This window comes from Terrapene carolina, unplaced genomic scaffold (genome assembly GCF_002925995.2).
Source record: "Terrapene carolina triunguis isolate 2854851 unplaced genomic scaffold, T_m_triunguis-2.0 Scaffold58, whole genome shotgun sequence".
Classification (NCBI taxonomy): Eukaryota; Metazoa; Chordata; order Testudines; family Emydidae; genus Terrapene; species Terrapene triunguis.
The window spans coordinates 42,363,824-42,384,629 of NW_020664409.1; the positions used below are offsets into that span (position 1 = coordinate 42,363,824).

General features: G+C 42.0%; 1 protein-coding gene across 12 annotated transcripts in view; it reads left to right on the plus strand.

The window, feature by feature from the left end:
• Positions 1-16,960, plus strand: part of DTNA (dystrobrevin alpha) — a 229,987-nt gene extending 213,027 nt beyond the window's left edge. For 10 of the 12 annotated variants that reach the window (XM_026661892.1, XM_026661871.1, XM_026661896.1 and 7 more), the window contains 5 exons: positions 1,192-1,281; positions 3,436-3,604; positions 4,578-4,710; positions 7,879-7,927; positions 15,701-15,788. In XM_026661892.1, coding sequence (XP_026517677.1) covers positions 1,192-1,281; positions 3,436-3,604; positions 4,578-4,710; positions 7,879-7,896 — 410 coding nt within the window. In that variant the 3' untranslated portion in view covers positions 7,897-7,927; positions 15,701-15,788. Of the gene's footprint in view, positions 1-1,191; positions 1,282-3,435; positions 3,605-4,577; positions 4,711-7,878; positions 7,928-15,700 lie in introns of all 12 variants that reach the window. The other 2 variants (XM_026661878.1, XM_026661918.2) reach the window with 2 other exon arrangements.
• Positions 16,961-20,806: the final 3,846 nt, after the last annotated feature.

Below are 20,806 nucleotides of genomic sequence, written 5' to 3' on the forward strand. Positions count from 1 at the left end.
GTGGTTCAAAGTAGTAACAGACAGAACAAAGTAAGTCACAAGCAAAACAAAATAAAATGCGCAAATCTATGCCTAATCAAACTAAATACAGATAATTTCCTCACCAGTTCCAGAATGCTCCCTTTTACAGGCTAATCTCCCTTTAGCCTGGGTCCAGCAATCTCTCACACCCCTGTAGTTACTGTCTTTTGTTTCAGTTTCCTTCAAGCATCCTGGGGGGTTGGAGAGGCTCCTTCTTTAGCCAGCTGAAGACCAAATGGAGGGGTCTCCCCCAGGGTTAAATAGACTCTCTCTTGTGGGAGGAGACCCCCTTCCTCCCTCCTATGCAAAGTCCAGCTCCAAGATGGAGTTCTGGAGTCACCTGGGCAAGTCACATGTCCCTGCATGACTCAGTCTTTACAGGCTGAAGCCATTGCCCACATGGAATCTTGCATGTCTCCAGGAAGACTTCTTATGTGGATTGGAGCATTCCAAGATGCATTGTTCCCTGATCAGGTACTTAACCTGGCGAATTCCTTCCTAAAGAAGCTGACCAAATGCCTCCCAAAGCTTACTTAGAAACCAAGCAAGCATACAGCCCATATTCTTAACCTCAAGTAGAAAATGATATATATATGTACAAATAGGATGAATAGATATAGTAGACCATAACCTTTACGGAGATATGTTACCTGGCACAGGCAGCACAAAACATATTCCAGTTATGTCATACATACATTTATAAGCACCCCCTCCCCATAAAGCCTTATGGGGTACACTGTCACAAAGACCTAATAAAATCAACCATGTTTCTTCAACGATGACCATATTTATACAATAAGAGTCATTAAACAGAGCCATGGAAACTTAGGGAGAAATAACTTCAGTCCACTTCCCCCAGACATTTCATCTATTAGCCCTGGTCTCCTAGTGTCACCACACTAATGTGAGTTTGATTGTAATTAATAACTTCCAAGTTTCTGGCATTGTGAATAAATGAAGCATGATGTTGAGCTGCTGCTGCATGCAGTGTAAGAAAACGAAGCTGTTCTGCATATCAGTTTTGCATGTGTCCCTTTGGAAGGACTTGACTCCTTGAAATTATTATGTTGGCAACTTAGTATAAAGTTAAAACTACTTCATACACAAAGCCATAATTTGTCCTTTGAGAAAAATCTTAGCTTTGTGTTTTTTTTCTTTTTCCTGCCTCAGGCACAAGGCGAAATTTAAGAAATGACTTACTAGTGGCAGCAGATTCAATTACCAATACCATGTCTTCTCTGGTGAAAGAGCTAAACTCAGGTGCGTGAGGCTTAAGAGCATGATCACGGTACAGTCATTTAACATATATTTAAAAATAAATAAAAGGGAGCTGAGGAAAAAACACCTAAATGGAGTTCTGGATATTTTTGTATTTTATGGAAAGAAAACCTAAAAGTGGTAATTTTGAAAGCTACAGACATCCAGGTGCAATTAAAGCTTAGAATTTTTTTTCAGAATATAACATTTTGGTGCATCTGTAAATACTATCATATGTAATTATTTTTAAAAAGGTGTCAGTAGCACAACAATGCACCTGTATCCTGATGTGCAATATTCAAGTTCTCCTGAGTCTAGATTTCTAGCTGTGCCAAATGGCATATACTGTGGTGTCCTTTTTAGCAACATATGCAAATGTCTGCAGAGGCTCTATTATGCTGTACTGCCACAGAAACAAGAGGTGGCTCTGCAAATAGAGAGAGAACATATGGCCACTGCATCCATGTTGCCCAGGGCCGGTGCAAGGATATTTGGCACCCTACGCAAAACTTCCACCTTGCGCCTCCCACCCCCACCCCTCCCCGCGGAGCATTGCTTATTATAAACTTTCAAAAATGAATACTGCATAATATGGCATTGTTCATTAGAATTAATACATATTCGGCTTGAAAATTTATTAATTTCATTATTTAGACTACATATTTAATGAAAATAAATGAATAATCTGACAGAGTGTGGGGCTGGCTGGCTTGGGGCAGTGGGGTGCGGCAGGGGTTGGCTGGAGACGGGAGGTGTAGGGCTGGCTGGCTTCGGGCAGGGCAGGGGATGCGGAGCTGGTTGGAGATGGGGTGCGGGGTTGGCTGGAGACAGGGTTGTGGGGCTGGCTGGCTTGGGGCAGGGGGGTGCGGCAGGGGCTGGCTGGAGATGGGGGATGGGGCTGGCTGGCTTGGGGCAGGGCAGGGGCTGCGGAGCTGGTTGGAGACGGGGGTGTGGGGCTGGCTGGCTTGGGGCAGGGGGGTGCGGCAGGGGTTGCCTGGAGACGGGGGGGTGTAGGGCTGGCTGGCTTCGGGCAGGGCAGGGGATGTGGAGCTGGTTGGAGATGGGGTGCGGGGTTGGCTGGAGACGGGGTTGTGGGGCTGGTTGGCTTGGGGCAGGGGGGTGCGGCAGGGGCTGGCTGGAGAATGGGGGGTGGGGCTGGCTGGCTTCGGGCAGGGCAGGGGATGCGGAGCTGGTTGGAGATGGGGTATGGGGTTGGCTGGAGACGGAGGGGTGGGGCAGGGCAGGGGCTGCGGAGCTGGTTGGAGACGGGGGTGTGGGGCTGGCTGGCTTCGGGCAGGGGATGCGGAGCTGGTTGGAGATGGGGTGCGGGGTTGGCTGGAGACGGGGGGTATGGGGCTGGCTGGCTTCGGGGAGGGGGGTGCTGCAGGGGTTGGATGGAGGTGGGGGTGCGGGGCTGGCTGCAGGCAGGGCAGGGGGTGCGGGGCTGGCTGAGGGCAGGGTGGCAGGTACCAGGGCCATCCCTAGATATTCTGGAGCCCTACGCAGCCCCCGCCCGCGGGGGGGTGGGTGCCCCAGGCCTCCATGGGGGAGGCAGGAGCGGGGGGAGGAGCCCGGCTTCCGTGGGGGGGCAGGCCTCCGAGGGGTCGGGGCTGGCTTGGGGGGCAGGGTGGAACCACCCCCCAGCACTCACCGGCGGCGTGGCTGGGGCCAGGTCTCTGTACTTCCTGCCGCCGGTGAGTGCAGCCCTGGCCCTACAGCAGAGCTCAGGGGAGTGGGGGCAGGGCGGGGCTGAGTAGGGGCGGGGCCCTGGGGAAGAGCCAGAGCAGCAGGGAGCAGCGCAGTGCCCCCAGTGGCTGGAGGAGGAATGACATCACTTCCCGGCCGGCCGGAGCTGCTCAAAGCCGCAGCGCCCCCTCGCACAGCGGCGGGAAGAGGTTTACACATTTAGCTGGCGCCGGGTGAGCATCCTAGACATTTTGGGCACCGCTTTTTGGCGCCCTCAAATCTTGGCGCCCTAGGCGGCTGCCTAGTGGATGCACCGGTCCTGATGTTGCCTGAAACATACTGGTGTATTCACAATTGAGAGATACTGGAATTCTAACTTGGAGAAACAGGAGAATATTTAGATAAATGAACCAAGCCTACTAGCACATGTGAAAATTAAATGTAGCCATAATCACCTTTTGTGGCTCACAGAGATGGGCAGCGAGACGGAGAGTAATGTGGATTCTGAGTTTGGACGGACTCATTTTGATGATCTTGTTCCATCACCGACTTCTGAAAAGGCTTTCCTTGCACAAATCCATGCCCGGAAGCCAGGATATATTCACAGTGCAGCTGCCACTGGCACCATTCGCAGTGACATGTGGGTACCTTCTCTATTTTTTTAATTCATTTTGTATTGAAATTATTATAAGAATGTGCATGTACATATTTCCCCCCAGTAATATAACTAAATCTAACCGGGGGGAGGCTCTTTGCCTATACAATAATAATGATCTCTCTAAGCTAAAGGAGTCGGGGCAAGACGTGATCAGTTGGTACTCTTGATTCCAATCTAAGACTTTTGTGAGCCCATAATAAGAAGTGACCTTACTGGATTTCCATTAGGAAATTCAGCAGCTGAGCCTTTTTATTTGTGAAGTTTTGCTAGAGTACGGCTGGCAAATTTTAATGATTTAACATAGAGCTGGCTGAAAGATGACAATTCTGTTTTACGACAACTTTCAAGGTTTCAACATTTGTTTTTGTTGCAATGTGGAATGAAAAGAAAGCCTTTCAAAGGTTTTCAGAAGTTAGAGTTGTATTGAAACTTCCATTTTCAGATCAAAAGAGTCTCTCTTTCTCTGTCTCACCCATCCCATCTAAACCTTCTTTGAAATCAGTATGTCTTCAAGAAATGTTTTGGCGTCAATGAAATGGCATGTTTCATCAGAAACTTTTCAATGAACTCTAATTTAGGGCCCGATCCGAAATCGACTGAAGTCAATGGGAGTCTTTCCATTGACTCCAGTAGGCTTTGGATCAGATCCTTAGAGCCAAATCTTACTCTCAAGGAAGCTTTTGAGAATTTTTGTCATTGACTTCAATGGAAGCATGACTGGACTGTGAATGCACATTTAGTAGGGCATGTCCCTTAATCTCTTTCATGGGTGCTAAATCACTGCAGAGGTGGGAATTGAGGAAGGGCTGCAAAAATAAAAATAACTTCAAGAAAATGGACATGGAGTTGAAAACACAGATCCTGCTTTCCGCTCAGTTTTCATTAAAATAGGGAAGTTCTTTTAACATTGAATGTAATTCGTCTTAGGAGGCTATTTATTAATAATTGTCTTTAGGGTTACAGAAGATGGAGACCCCTATGTTAGAGCAGATGATGAGAACTATGAAAATGACTCTGTCCGCCAGCTGGAAAATGAGCTCAAGATGGAGGAATATCTGAAACAAAAGCTGCAGGATGAAGCCTACCAGGTAAGAAAGGAAACCACCGAATAGTCCCTTGGCTTAAAAAGGATATTGTGCTGCAGTAACCCACCATCTGCAATTTCTTGTCAGTGGCTGGTGCTTCCAGATTTTAAAACTCCAAATTCTCAAAACTCTCCCCTCTCATGCCTCCCCTAGACAGACAGATAGATCTCACACACACAAACGCACACACAAAGTGCTCAGAAAGAGCTCATCAATTGACTTGCTTAAGGCTGACATTAACCTTCACAAGGTCATTAGCTAATCCTTCATAATTGCCACTGCCAATCAATTTCTACCAAGCCACTCACACAAGAATGCTTTGTATTGTAGAGACGGTATTGCATGTTGAGCTCAGTTTTTTGTTTAATAATGTTCTCTCCATGTTAGGGGATGGGAGCCACTTAACCAGTCCTTTTAAAATAGGATGTTTTTGTCATAATCTGGGATGGGGGAAAGGGTCTGGAGTGGGTCACATGATATCTCAAAGCTCCAACTGCTGCATCTGGTGAAATAGGGCAGTGAGGACTCAGCCTGGGAGACTTGGCTTGTGAATAAGTGACCTGGTGATTAGCAAAGTGCACCTGTAGCTTCAAGAGCTGCAAGGGATTTCAAGCCAACTGGCCCTGCACGTTTGGACTCTCAAATTGCCTGCCTAGTAAATGATGTGCACGTTTGCATGGTGCAAGAGATCAGTGCCTGTTTTAAGTTACTCCTCCTCTGATCATCCAGATGTAAAAATCAGAGTGAGCCAGAGTTTAAAATGTCTATTCGCTCACATCAAGGTTGCCATTGGTTTTGAATTTCAGGTGACTATCATAGTTTTTACATAAATCTGCTGTACAAGACTATGGTAGCTCACAGAAAGTCATTTCATTGTGATGGTCTTTGAGGACGCAATGACATTTCGTCCTCATCCTTGCTATGCAAATCTCAATATGGCAACAATGGGCAACACCTCAATGTTGTGCCAGTGTTTTTACCCAAGATAACAAATGACAAAAGGGGGCAGTCCTTAGGTTTCTGCTGAGTAAGTGGAACTGCTACTGCTGAGTTAGAACATGGAAAGCAATGATTTATTATGTAGCAGGAATACCTTAACAATGACATTGGCCAAGCATTATGTCATTAATTTCTCTACTTCTACTGACGCTCCATTTTTTCAATAAAGGGAACAGTGTAATGATCTGACTATAGAGTTCAGTGCAGGATCAGGGCCAATATTAGTACCCTGCAGCACATCTCCATTAACAAATACATGTTTTTAAACTTACATGAATAGTCACACTAATTACAATGGGATTACGCAAATGCATAAAATTAAGTGTGCAGAATTACAGCCATTATTTGTGAGGCGGGAGAGAGAAATTTTGGTAGATACCTTTCAGTATTGTTGCTTCCTCCAAAGTTGGCTTTTCTGTTGTAGTCCAAAATAGCCCCAGAAAGACAACACGTTAAACCCTGGCCCCATTGAAGTCAATGGAAAACTTCACTGGGGCAGGATTTCACAAAGGGTGAATATTACACCTGGCTTGTTTCCACTTGGGGAAAAATAGACATTAAAAACAGGAAAGAACAAACTTTTTTAAAAATGATTAAATTGGGTGATATGAAATATTCATCCCAGAAGAAGAGTTCAGTCTGTTAACTTTTTCCTGAGGAAACTTAACACTTTGCCGCTAAGCTGTAGAGTTCTACTCAGAAATTATTTGATAACAGAAAATATTTGTTTACTAGGAAACATTTTCAATTGATGACTGTGGCTCCTAGTATGCAAACCTTCAACTGTGTTAGTAGCCCTTACTAACATGAATGGTGCCATTGGGACTACTTGAGTAAGAGCTGCTAGGATGAATAAGAGTTAGCAAGGTTATGTCCTTTTGAGTCACTAGAACAGGGGTCGGCAACCTTTCAGAAGTGGTGTGCCAAGTCTTCATTTATTCACTTTAATTTAAGGTTTCACGGTAATACATTTTAACATTTTTAGAAAGTCTCTTTCTATAAGTCTATAATATATAATTAAACTATTGTTTTATGTAAAGTAAATAAGGTTTTTACAATGCTTAAGAAGCTTCATTTAAAATTAAATTAAAATGCAGATCCCCCTGGACCGGTGGCCAGGACCTGGGCAGTGTGAGTGCCACTGAAAATCAGCTTGCGTGCCGCCTTCGACACGCGTGCCATAGGTTGCCTACCCCTGCACTAGAACATCTGATGAGGCCTTGGCTCTCTTCTCTGATTTGGATTTAATGCATAGTATTTCATTATTCAAGATATTTTTCCACTGATATCCCTGAATAGTCTTTAAAGTCAAAGAACATAGAGCTAGCTTTATCTTTATTTATAAAGAAAGAAGAAAAAGCCAGTAAATTTATTTTTCAAGTGTTCCAGGGAATGGTGGTGGGAAGAATTGTGTAGTTTGAATCCAGCCTCTAGAATTTAATATGGTATTTCTTACTGATCATGTTCATAAAAGTTTCTCATTTGACTAGATAGCCTAAAACAAATGATGGCTGTAGTTGCTCTCATAATACAACTGTCAACTGAAAAAATCTGATAAGAAAATTACTGCTACTAGGCTTATAGTATCCTTTGTTGGTTCAAGAATGATATTACATGTATTTCTCTGTCTCACTATATGTAAAAGCAGTAGTTTTAGATGGACATGTAGACTTCTTATTGCATAGGAGATGATGGGACAGTACCCAGTGTTTTTGGTCTGTGTGACCTTCAAGCAAGCTTTTGCAAATGAAACTCTTAGACACTAGAATGAAACCAGATTGTCAGCAAAGAGAGTGCTTTTCTGCTATGTGGCAGCAGCAAAATGCATGGTACATGAGAGAGTCTGTGACAAGAAGCCTCAAAAGCCTCATCTTTTTCTGCTTCCTCTTAAGCATGTAGCAAATAATAAGTGTTATCAGGAGGAACACATTTAATGCACAAACCTAAACGCTAACAGCGCTTACCCTCCTATGTCAGTTAGCAGATATGGTCTTATAGTTTCTTGCTGAATGTATTGTATGAGACAGTTTTCCTTAGTCTCATTTCCTGTCCCCATTATTTTCTCTCTTATTTCCTCTCTTGTGCATGGCTTTATTCCAAATAATACACTGGCCTGGCTGCTCACTGGCTTAACTTGTCATCTTCTTGTTTTATGTCCTTTGTTATCTACAGGTCAGTTTGCAAGGTTGAGTGCAATATCCTCCTATCACTCTCCTCTCAAGTAAGTATTACCTTAATATAGGAGAATCTTTTCAACTGGTAACTTGTAATTCAGATACACTGCGCCTTCTACTTCATGTGCACGCATGATGATGCTGTTTCCTCCCTTGCTTATTTCCAGACATCCAAGCATGAATTATCTCTAAACCATGCCTAATAAGCCATCAAAAGTTTGGTCAAAGTCCTGAGGATCATCCCCACACACACACTTTTATTTTATTACCTTACTCTGTTACGCAGGAGGGCAAATGGTCTTCTTAGCTATCAATGACAATGATTAAGTGGCCATGAGAGAGAGAGAATGATCCAGTGTTTAGGACGCTAGTTTGGAATTCAGGAGACGGGTTCAATTCCCTGCTCTGTGCCTCAGTTCCCCCTGTGTACTTCCCTGACTCACTGGGGTGTTGTGTAGATAAATGCATTACAAATTGTGAGATACTTCAGGAATGGGTACCATACACAGGTGACGACTTTCTGATGTCCCGGGGAGGGTGGTGCCCCACCCTGACCCCACCCCTTCCCCCAAGGCCCTGCCTCTTCCCACCCTGTTCTGCCCCCTCCCTCGAGCGCGCCCCACCATAGACGACTGGTACCGCCCCATACTGAGGGGGCACTATCTAAAGGGGAGGTCATGTGACCAGTCACGTGTTCCCCTCCCCACGCCAACCCCCCCATGCCCAGCCCAGGGCCACCACGCTGTCCCCGCTGCATGTTACCTGCACCTGGCCCCCCAGCACGTTCTGGCACTCTCCCTGGCGTGAGGGAGCCGCGGTGGGCAGTGGGAGAGAGCTGCTTCTAACACTGGCCCCTCCCGATCACTGCTCTGCAGCCCAGCAGCTGGCTGAGAGAGCCTGGCTGGGGAGGCAGCTTCCACTCCCTGCCCAGGCTCAGCTGCCGGGGACTGCTGCTGAACAAGCCGGAATCGTCCCAGGGGTTGTGGGGGCTCCGGCTCGCTCACCCTGGTTCCTAGCACCTGAGCCTGGGCGGGGAGCGGAAGCTGCCTCCCCAGCCAGGCTCTCTCAGCCAGCCGCCAGCCTGCCACACTGCCGAGCAGTGTCCCAGCAGCCAGAAGGAGCTGATCCCGCCACTTTTGCTCCTGGTCCCTCTCCCTCCCCACCCCCGGCCCTTTCACTCCCCAGCATCTGGGGATGTCCCCCCTGACACGTTGCCCAGCCCCGCCCTTGCTCTGCCTCTTCCTGCCCCTGCTCCTCCTCTTTCCCTTCTCCTTCCCCCCCCCAGTGCCTCCTGCACACCACTGAACACCTGATCTCCGGTAGGCGGGAAGCGGAGGAGGGACCCACTGGTGGGTGCTGAGCACCCACTATTTTTTTCCATGGGTGCACCAGCCTGGAGCACCCGTGGAGTTGGCACCTATGGTGCCATATAAGTGCTTAAGATGGATAGTTAGTACTCATGTATCAAATCCCATTACCTACCGCTATCACTAAGTACCCATCATCACCAATGAAGTACAGTTTATCACTTTTGAGCTTAGCCAGTGCCCCAGTATGGCATTAAGGAGTATTTTGCCTTGCTGGTGGAGCCATTTGCAGATGAGAAGTAAAACCAGTGACCATGCCACCTCTAGCAGGAGTTTGTTATGAAACTAGGCTTCCTAGACAAATTCTAACACGATGAAATAGATTTTCACTATTTAAATCCCATCTAGAGTTTCAAATGTATATGGTATCATCTTCTCTTTCTGTTCCAAGTAGTGTTGATGTGAACTGTTAAGTGGCTGCTGTGTTTCATCCGAGAGGAGGCTGCATTTTAGTAATTGGCAAAGTACTTCTTGTTTATATCAGTTTGATGGCAAAATTTGGCCCTCAGCTACTGGTGTGCAATTCCCTGTGAGTTTATTAGGAATGATATACCTGTAACTGATGCTAGAATTTGGGCCTTTGTTTGTAAAGCACTTTGGGGGATGGGAATTAAAAGCTGCTATTTTTTTTTTTAAAGCCCTCTCTCAAATACTCGTGTTGAAAGCCATCAGTGGGACAAAAAACAAACAGCAATCCCACAAAATATCACAACACTGAATAAGTATACACAACACATTTTCCTATTTTCCTTTTACATACCCCCATCAGGTTATACTCACCTCCTCAGCAGCCTTGATATGTGCCTGGAAAGTGAGCAGCTATAGAAACATTTTCTTTTTTCAACATACTAGAATTGTTAGTTACCAGTCAAGTTACTAGAATATGAAAACAGATCACGCTGCAATAATGAATGTCTATAGAAGTATATAGAGTTCAAATGTTCATGTAGCATATGCTTTTATATACATTATTATAAATTAAAATGATAGTGGGTGAAACATGCTGATAAAGTAAGAAATTATCTGATTTACCAAATTCAGGTAAAACTTTTTTAAATTTTTTAATTATTTATTTGTTTGTTTTAAAAAGTTCAGGTAACTTCTTTTAATATTTTAACTTTAGCAAACCTCTGCACTTTCTGCTTCCAGCTAGAAACACCAAGGCTAAGGGCACGTCTTCACTACCCGCCGATCCGGCGGGTAGCAATCGATCTATCGGGGATCGACTTACCGCGTCTAGTGAAGACGCGATAAAATCGATCCTTGATGGCTCTACCATCGACTCCGGAAATCCACCGCGGCAAGAGGCGGTAGCAGAGTCGACTGCGGCGCGGCAGCGGTCGACTTGCCGCCGTTCTCACAGCCAGGTAAGTCGACCTAAAATACGCCACTTCAGCTACGCTATTCACGTAGCTGAAGTTGCGTATCTTAGGTCGACCCCCCGCTGTAGTGTAGACCTAGCCTAAGATACTGTTGTAAGAAAAGCCAAGTTACACAAAAGTACAGATTATCTGAAAATGTGCATCCCCACCCTGGTTGGTGGGCTCGGAAGGTTCAGTTAGCAACTCATCTCTTGGATCTTTTCCAAAACATTTGAAGTTAGCGCAGCACATTATGGGTGGGACTTTTGAAAGCACTCTGTGTTGACTTAACTCTACTTCTATTGTAGTCTACAGTAAAACACCTGTTGACCTCAGTGGGAGCAGTTAGGCCAACACTGAGCATTTAGAAAATTCCATCCTCCGAGGGAAAACTTGGCCTCATTGAAGGCGATGGCAAAACTACCGCTGACTTCACTGGAGTCAGGATTTCACCCTATACTTTTATCCTAAAACAGCAAACTCTGTTTCATCGATGCCACATCTGCACAGGATTGTGTGATACAATCTAAAATAGCCCCCTCAAGTAGTGGATAGAATCCATAGTACTCAAGCCCATTTACTTCAGGGAAAAACAATGTATCCTTTGTACTTTATTTGTTATTAATATTTCATCACTTTGGAAAGAGAAACCCCATACAATGTATACAGGCTGCAGTGGTTAAAACACCATCTTGAGTCCTGCCAACTGCATAACTATAGCAGATCTGCATTTCTATTTCTTGGGAACCCCTGCTGTTGACTATAAAAAGCAGTTATTTTTAGAGATCGTATTAGCCAACAAATTGTGTATAGAAATACTATCAGCATTGTATTGCACAGGTGTTAGTTGGAAGGCCAAGTGATTTTTCCTACCCCAAAACAATAATCCCCTGGAACTGCTCTTATAAAATGAAGTTTATTAAGAAGAATGAGAGGGCAAGTCAGACCAGTGCAATATAGACATTAATACAATTATATGATTGACAGACTGTCACAGAACTCCATTTGTTTCCTGATTTATTAAGCTATATACTTCATCATTATTATTTAAAATTATTATATCCTATTTGCATTTTGGAATAATCCTACAGGAAAGTCTCTGGAAGTGATCCTGAAAACATCTGGTATAAATATAACAAATGCAGTCTCAAGAGAGCAAGTGGGTTCTTGTAACATATAAAATATAATGTAATCATGTTTTCAATTTAAGTTTTTCATATTAAAATAAGTGGCGATTATTTTTCATATATATATGAAAAAATTATAAATTAATGGAGCAACAGACTAACACTGTCTAAGCACAAGGTGAAAAGTGGTTTCAGCTTTCACTAGATGAAACTAAAAATAAACTTTAAATTGTCTGAGCATAAAAAATTTTAAGTTATTTTACTTAATATAGAGTTTAGGCTTAATCTGGTTCCCATAGCTGCCAGGGGACTTTTGCCAATGACATCAATGGGAACAGAAGCAGGCCACTACTGAATGCAGGTGTGACATATTAAAGAGGGGTAACTTGTGGCGCGAGTGTGGTCCCATGTGAACTTCAACTTATTGTACTTTTTAAAGCAATATCTTTGTTGGTGATGCCATGGCACATCCAGTTCATTTTTCAATTAATGCTTATTGTTTTTAAAACAATTGTAAGGTGTGTAAAGCTCCTGAAAGCCATGCTTAAGTTACTAGCATGTAGGAGAGTACAGGGAGAAGGGGATTCTTTATTAAGTCTCACTTTAAATTATTTTTATTTGCATTTTACTTCTCTGCTATAGTTGACAGCCAAATCCAACACCCATTGATGTCAATGGGAGTATTTTCCTTTGACTTCAGTGGGCTTAATCAGGCCCTAAATTATGAATGTGAAAGGAACAATTTGTCCATATGTTCCATCCAGGCATATTACACTCAACTCAAAAAAGGAGTGAAGCTAGAAATGACAAAACATGTCTTGCTTTTAGATCTCTGTGAGACTTTAAAGCAAGATAAGTGGGAAGAAAGTTCAGTAGTTTTATTTTATGAATGTTTAAAGTCAGAAACATCACACATGCACACTAGATTGTTTTGTATAAATTTTTTTCAGATCCATTGTAATGATGTTTTGATTAACAGTATATTTGTTTAGGACACCTTACTCCACTGGAACTCAATAGAGCTTGTAAGCTCCACAAGCCAAGTAGCTTTAGATCCACAAACTTAATAGGTCCAGTGACAGTGATAGACTGAAAGAGTCAGTCTATTAAGGTTATCAAAGAGACAGTTCAAGGGTAACTTGATCACAGTCTATAAGTGCCTACCTGGGGAACAGAAATTTGATAATAGAGAGCTCTTCAGTCTAGTAGATAAAGGCATAATAACATCTGATGGCTTGAAGTTGAAGCTACACAAATTCAGACTGGACCTAAGGCACAAATTTTTAACAGAGGATAATTAGCCATTGGCACAATTTACCAAGGATTGTGGTGGATTCTCCATTTGAAATCAAGATTGGATGTTTCTCTAAAAATATGTTCTAGTTCAAACAGGAATTAATTCAGCGAAGTCCTATGGCCGGGGTTATACAGGAGGTCAGAGTAGACAATCTCAATGGTCCCTTCTGGCCTTAGAATCTATGAATCCTATGAAGAAAAAAAAATCATTGAAGGATGTGTACAATTAAATCAGCTCTATTTAAAGCCACCAAGATTAGGAGACTTCTCTCTTCCTTTGTGCATTTTTAAGTGCGTCTGCCACACTTGTCTGTGGGTCAGAGTGCCACTGTGCTAAGGAGTCTTAAGCATGGGTCCAGAACCAATACACTTACATGTAGAGCTGAGCAAATAATTGATTTTTTTGGTTTGGTGCCTGAACCGGGGGGGAGGGGGGAGAAATGGGGTAGGGGGACGGTTGCTTTGAACCAAACTGAAAAATTTAGTTTTTCTCATCAAAACAAAGAAAAACAAAAAACAATTAAATGAAACATTTCAATTGTTGATTTGAATCAACATAAATGACATTGCCAAAGGAAATGTTGATTTGAAAAAAAAAAAAAAAAAAAAAGAAAGGTAAGAACAAGTCATTTTGACATTTGTGAAATGTTTGTTTTCAGATTTTTTTCAGCCAGAACTATGTCGAATTTGACCCGACCTTGCAAATAGTTTCGGGGCCCTGAAAAATGTAACTCTCTCAGCAAATGTAATACTTGCCAAAAAAAATTGCATTTAGCTTTACTTATGTGTTCTGCTGGCAAAACTTGTAGGATCCCAAAGCCAAATAGTTCAAGGCTTATATATTATTCTAAAAAGGCACATTAAATATAAAAATAGCATTACATGGAACATTAAGTTTGAAAAAAATCAAGCTCTCACTATGTAATAAATTTCAAAAGTTAGGTTATTCCCATCCTGCTATATTAACTGAGCTACAGACCACATGTGTGATATTTTCTTTTTCTCTTTAATCTGACTCTTAATGTATTATTCTTTATTAGTAGTATATAACATAAAAATGTCAGATGTGCAATGTGGCCAAATTAACTTTGGAGGAGCGACCTTAACTTTCAGTGCATGATTTTTCAACTTTAATGTTGCATGAATACTAGGATATTTTAATCATTAAATTATATTACAACAGGAAATAAACTGTGGTTGAAGTTATAAATCCTGGGGGGGAAGGGGACTCCGCCATTACTAATCACTTGAGCTTCAACTTGTGATTGATTATGTCATTAGTAGAACCCTTCAATGTATTTATAATTCTGTAATTCAGTGGCACTCATTTCTTGTATACAACCATCTCTTCATCCCAATGCCAGGTCTGGAACAAAAAGAAGCATCCTGGAAATCTATAATAACCCCTCCTCACACCCACAAATATTCATCTAAGGCATAGAGTGTGTACAGTAAATTAAAAAAAACTGAATTATATACAATGCTATAAATGGATCTTAATGTTCTGGCTGCCTCACACATCACTCATACTTTGCTCTTGTGGAGTATAATGATGCCATCAAAAACTATGAGCTGTAGCTATATTTATATATCCTTAAAATTACCTAAATAAGAACCAACCTAAACTGCAAATTGAATCTTTGAGGTTTAAACAAATTCAGATAACTGCCCTCTTCCACTCCAAGTTTTAGCCTGATATAATAGAAAAGGATCCATTGTCCATACATTGCCGTCCCATACTGCAGGTAATTTGACTGTACTAAATATTTCAGGGAAAGAGGATAAGATAAACCATAATCCCTTTAACTTTGAAGTGGGGAGGTATAAAAAGGAAGAGAGAACTATGCTCCCCAGGAAGAATATATCAAAAGAACGTGTTCCCTGTGTTGCCCAAAACTAGTTCCTCAGATACACCTTGGAACATCAATAGTTTTCCATCACTGAATAAAACTTGGAAGCATCCAATTCTAGAAACACAGGATGCCATTGATTGTGCAGGATATGAAAGCACTCATCAAAGAGGAGCATCCTGCTTAAGAGAGGTACAATCCAGAATTATTTTTGAGCTAGCTACATTCTCTGCAGATCAACTTTTACACCCATAAGATGAAATTCACCTGAGTGTGTAGGTCCAGTGCAATGTTCTCCACCCTGCTTAAATTCCCATGTGGGGGCTGTCAAGGGAGGTGCTGCTAGCCGAGTGGCTGCACACATGAGTATTTGCACCTTCTGCGCACAGTAGAAATTATCTCCACACCAGCCCAGCCAGCATGGAGGGCTACACCTTGGAGCAGGAAATGGGAGCATCAAGAGATCTGTGTTTATGCCATTACACTTGCCCCAGTACCCTGTATAAATAGCGCAGAAGGTTTCAGGCCACTACTCATATCCACCAGAGCTGGAAGAGTGCAGAGCAGTCCTAAATTCTGTCCCTGTTTTGTGGGAGTGGATTCCAACTCCTCTGTAATTTCACCTGCATAGACCTTGAATAGTTGAGGTTTACATAGATCTAGTGGGTTTCACCTTTAATACCTAAGTTGTAACCAAGAGAATTGGGTGGCTTTTTGTTTTCTTGATAATGCAGCATGTGACGAGTTTGTTTGAAATGTTTGCGTGTATGTGTTTTAAGACAACTTTCCCTTTTAAAAGTTCTCCTAAATATTGTTTAGCAGGCAAGCTGCAGTCAGACAGACAACGAAAGCTATGTAAGAACTGACGATGAGGAGAGCTGCATTCGAACTGATGACGAAGAAAACCTGGCTGCAAACTTCACAGAAGAATGGAACCAACAAGTGCAGCATCTCTTGACAAAAAAATCAAATGACTAACTAATTTCCGAGGACTGTAGCACAGTACTTTTGTTCTAAGAGTTGTAGTTTGTAGGTGTGTGTTTTGAGAAAAAAGACTTTTGTTTAAAGCTAACTTATATTAGCTACATCTTCTGTAACATGGCTCATTACCGATGAAGAAAGCAGGCTGAAATGTGTGCTGCTGTTACAAATAATAGCAGTATCAACAAAACATGTAAACCCTTTGCACACAATGTTGAACCTATTCAGTTTACAATGACAATATTAATACTGTTTATAGATTTCAATTTGATTTCTGAATACTTCAAGATTTTAGTAGAACAGTTTACTATACACTGTACATTTTTCTTTCACAGAAGAAATAAAAAAGCTACAATGATGCATTTAACACTGAATGATTATACTCCTGAGTGTATATATTTAGTAGCCCAAAAGCAAAGTACCAGACTATGTTTGCAATTTGTTTAAAAGTCTTTTACATAAAAGACTTGTACAAAATGCACTAAAAACCCCCTCTAATTTAGGGCTAACGTGTAACTTAGGAATGTTTTCTTTCAAAGTAATCTAACAAATCAGCCATAGAAGTTAGTGTAAATATTTTTTTTCCAAATAGATATCATATACAAAAGGCAACATTCAAATTATATAGAATCTCTAGTTTTTAAATCAGCACAGATCTTCTTAAAACTGTGAACTATGTTTTGAAATACTCGTTACTAAAGCTGTTTATAAACCACAGGTGCCATAAGATCCCTAAACTGACTGAAGTTATGTATAATCTTCCATGGTATTGTTTCACTGATGTTTTAGCTTTAGTAAACATGTGTTCAACAAATCGGCTCTTTCCGTATTTTCCCCTCCCCATCATGTTATTTTTGAGGCCTTCAGCTTTAAATATATAGGCTTAAAGTGCGCTTTCAATTGTTTCCTTTCATTTCCAAATGTGTATTGCCTTAGCCAGCCACCAGATGTTCTGCATGCGTTCTTGGAAATGTGTAGTGAGACTCTCGGAGCTGAATGGAGACTTAGCAATCAGTGAAATGCACAAGGAAAACAGAGTTGTTGTTTTTGAAAGAACAGGCATAGGGTTACAGAACTAGAGTATTGTCTCTGCTAGTAACTCTTTTTATCTTACCCAGGGGAGAATTATGAGAGAAAGTGGGCCTTTTCGATCATGCAGGATAACAAATTGAAAATGTTAGTTGTACAGTGCTTGCCTTGCCCTTACTATTATCCTAAATGTAGTTTTGACCAGAGTTTGAAGTGAAATAGCTGGTAATATCTCACATAGGACATTACTTAGGAATCAAGTGACACTGTCTAGCAGCCCTGAAAATTCTAGGTTTTCATACAGATAGGCCACACCTGGCACGGTCTGTCTTCAGTGAATGATGAGGTACTGATGTAAAAGAAGTTAAAGCATGTCTGTCTAACCTTTCTTTCATGGTAACATTTTAGGATGTGTCCTGGATTGCTCCATAGCTTGTCCCAATAAACGCACTCGCTGTATGTCTGTACGCGATCTTTAGTCACATGGCTGTTTCATTGAGATTGAGTGTTAGATAATGTATATCTGTATGAAAGAGTTACTGCTATTTTTTTACTTTCATACAGTATTATTGCTTATACAGACCCCTTGCCCACATCTCCTTGTATATCTGAGCCTGGTCTCAGATACCCAAATTGACACTCCTGCAACCAGCTATCTTCACGTAGGCTTCCCCCCACTCCTCCCAATCACTGGTCTTTGCTTCTGTGGTATAGGCCAGCCTGAAAAGGTAGGCACCATACCTATGATGGCATATGTCTCCTACAGCCTCTTCTCAGGAATGGGTGAGCCCTCCACTAGTGCCTAGCACTCAACCCTGAATACTACTACAGTGAAGTTACAGCCAGTGCTGTCAGCTCAGGATTCAAGTCAAGCATTTCCTGAACACAGACAAAGTGAGCTAGCACACAACTACGTGCCATGGCTGACTGATTCAACAACCTATGTTACGTTTAACGGCATCTAGATTAACTACCTTACGTAACTCTCATGTCTATGTACACATCATCATCATGCTGAAAGTAAGTGCAATAGTATAAATCCATTGCCAGGGCTCCAGGATTAATACAATGAAAAATGTTGACAAACCAACCAGTTTTCTGTCAGGCTGGTGTTAGCAAGGCAACCCAAACAGAGTTCTAGGTGACCTCTTCTATTTTAGAGCTCTGAGATGAAGCACTTTTTAGTTGGCTCTCCAAATCTCTAATTTAAGCTGCTTCTTTTTTTCCCCAGTGGTAAAGCTGGCTACATTTTAGCATAGTTGGTCTTTGACTGTTTGTCAGATATTATTTTGGTTGTGACTTATGGTCATTAAACAAAGTTACAGAAATGGTCCCCAGTACTAGCCTTTTCTAACTACAAATGCCCAACCACAGCAGTCAAAACTCCCTGAGTGGTTGACTGTCACTGGAGGGAAGGACTACTCAGTAGTTTGCAATCAGGACACAGGGATGTGACGATAAATAGGGTTCTTGAATGTTGAAAGTTGAGGAGGAGAATAGGTTATCTGTAAGTAGTAATGTTAACTAACCTGCATAATAAGGTGTGTGGCCTTTGTTGTGATATATGTATTTTCTTATATGCATGAGCCAAATTGTTGAATCATTATTTAGCACAGGTGTCTGCCTTTACTTTTAGTCATCTTCTCCCATCCTTATTAGTTCTTGGCAATTATTGTAGATAGACCTTGTAAATATTGCAACCTCAGGTTGCTGCAATCACATTGGTTCAATTCAGCAGAAGGAGCCATGAACAACAAGCACTCCACTGTGTCCTGATGAGAAAGGGCATTTTTATCTTTGAACCAAAAATGTATGAAGAGTTACATCTTGAGGCTAACAACTGTAAGACATTTTTAAACTACTGTACTTGACACCACTTGAGACAGATGTAGAGACACTAAAGATTTCACACTATTCATTGTTATTGTAACAGAACTATTGTATGGGTTTTTTGTATTGCTGTTAAGTATTGTTTTGTGTGTGTGTGTGTTGGAACCTACTGGGGACATGTTATATTTTGAAGTGAATAAACTATTTAATTGTGTGTCTATATTTTGGAATGGAATTATTTCTTCATTAAAAAGGATTTTTAAAAATAATTTACCAAGACTCATGTTTGTGCTTTGTTTTGGTATTAGCATGTCTGTTTCCTGAAGCTAGAGTGGGGCTTTCTTCTGGAATAAAGGAAAGCAGCATTGTCTGGTTCAGTGATCTTCACCTCTTTCTTTCCCACAAGCAAAAATTCATTGCTTTTTTAAATTCTGACTCCACATTACAGAATCCTTCACACCAGCTTCCCTCATGCTTCAAACATGTCACTGATTTGTGCAATGATCTAGGCAGTTCCTTTCTTTCTCCCCATTCTGGTTGCTTGCATGCTGAGTAGCTCCATAGCCTGTGGTTGAAACAGCCCATCCTGCCTCTACCCATACCCCCTCCCTCTCACTGCTTGATGGGGATGAAATGTTCCATTATTTCCCCGCTGTCGCTTGACTTCTTAGAGGAAAGAAGCTCAACTCTTTACCACCAGTCAACTCAGTGTATGATTCCTATAACATAGGTATTTTCAAGGTATTTTACTTCAATAAAATGCAATTATTTTTAATAATTAGCATCTAGATGTCCTATTGTGTTTCCCTTGTGCTAGGAACTGTACAGATACATAAGACAGTCCATGTCCCCAAAGAGCTTACAATATAGACAAGATATGCTAGAGCAGGCGAAAGAAAGTATTGTCCTCATTTTAAAGATGAGAAACTGAGCCACTAACTGCCAAAGGCTGCCCTTTTAATGGCTGCACTGTATATACAATTCACACAAGATCTTGCACTGCAAATGAATATAAAGGTACCATTTTCCATTTAGTGTTTTAAGAGGACATCTTTCTGCAGCCCCATGTCATCTGCTGGTGCTTTCTAATGATCACTAGCCTAAAGAAATTCTAATTTACAACGGAAATTATTTTTTCCCAAAAAAGCAACACTTTTGCATGTATGTTGTAGGGTATGTGCGCGCTAAAGCTGCTACTATTCCGAGGCCTAATCATGTCCTGTGAAAGGCAATTTTCCTTCTCCCCCCCCCCCCCCCCCCCCCCGCAAAGTGAACATCTTAGCTACTATACTGGCCCCTCCACCCAGGAACTAGGCACTAGGCAAATAACACAGGGACGCAACAATGAGGCTTTTGCTGCTTGTGCTGATTTGGAATAGCCTGTGGTAAAACAAATCCACGATTCAATCTATTGAGAGTATGCATTTGATTGTTGTGTAAAATAGCAGCATATCTTCAGAGGAATCAACTACACTTCTAGCCATTGCAAAATGGCACTTATTATACACTCAGCAGTAGTCACACTGGTACACTGGATGTTGCTAAATAGGCAATTGATTATATTTGGTGGGGCTATATGAATGGAATGCAGTGGCATAGCATCAGGGATAGCCTGTACATATAGTTTCAGGAGACTAGATACTAGAAAGAAGGCAGTAGATTGGAGGCTTGACGGCTGTGGCAACACTAACTGCTAAGCTCTAAAGCTGGTTTGCCCTTAACTCCCAGGTCTCAAACAAAGGCAATCGCTTTACATGGTAAATTTGTTAGAGCTGCTGAATTATGCGAAGCAGATGATAGACATCATGTGATACCCCAGGTATAATTCCACTCTGGTATCCATTCTACTATTTTTTCCTCATGGGCTACATTTGGACCATTGCAGTTGAGAAGCAAATACAGTAAACAGCCTCTGGCTACAAGTTGGGCACTCCTGGCACTACACCTCTCAATTTTCCACACACATCCTCCCCAAAGGAAGGCCAAATTTGGACTGGTAACAATAAATCAATCCCAATTGCAAACACAAATTGAGTCTCCTTTTATTCCCTGGAAGTAGGTACCTTGCTTAGGGCAGTCCTGTAT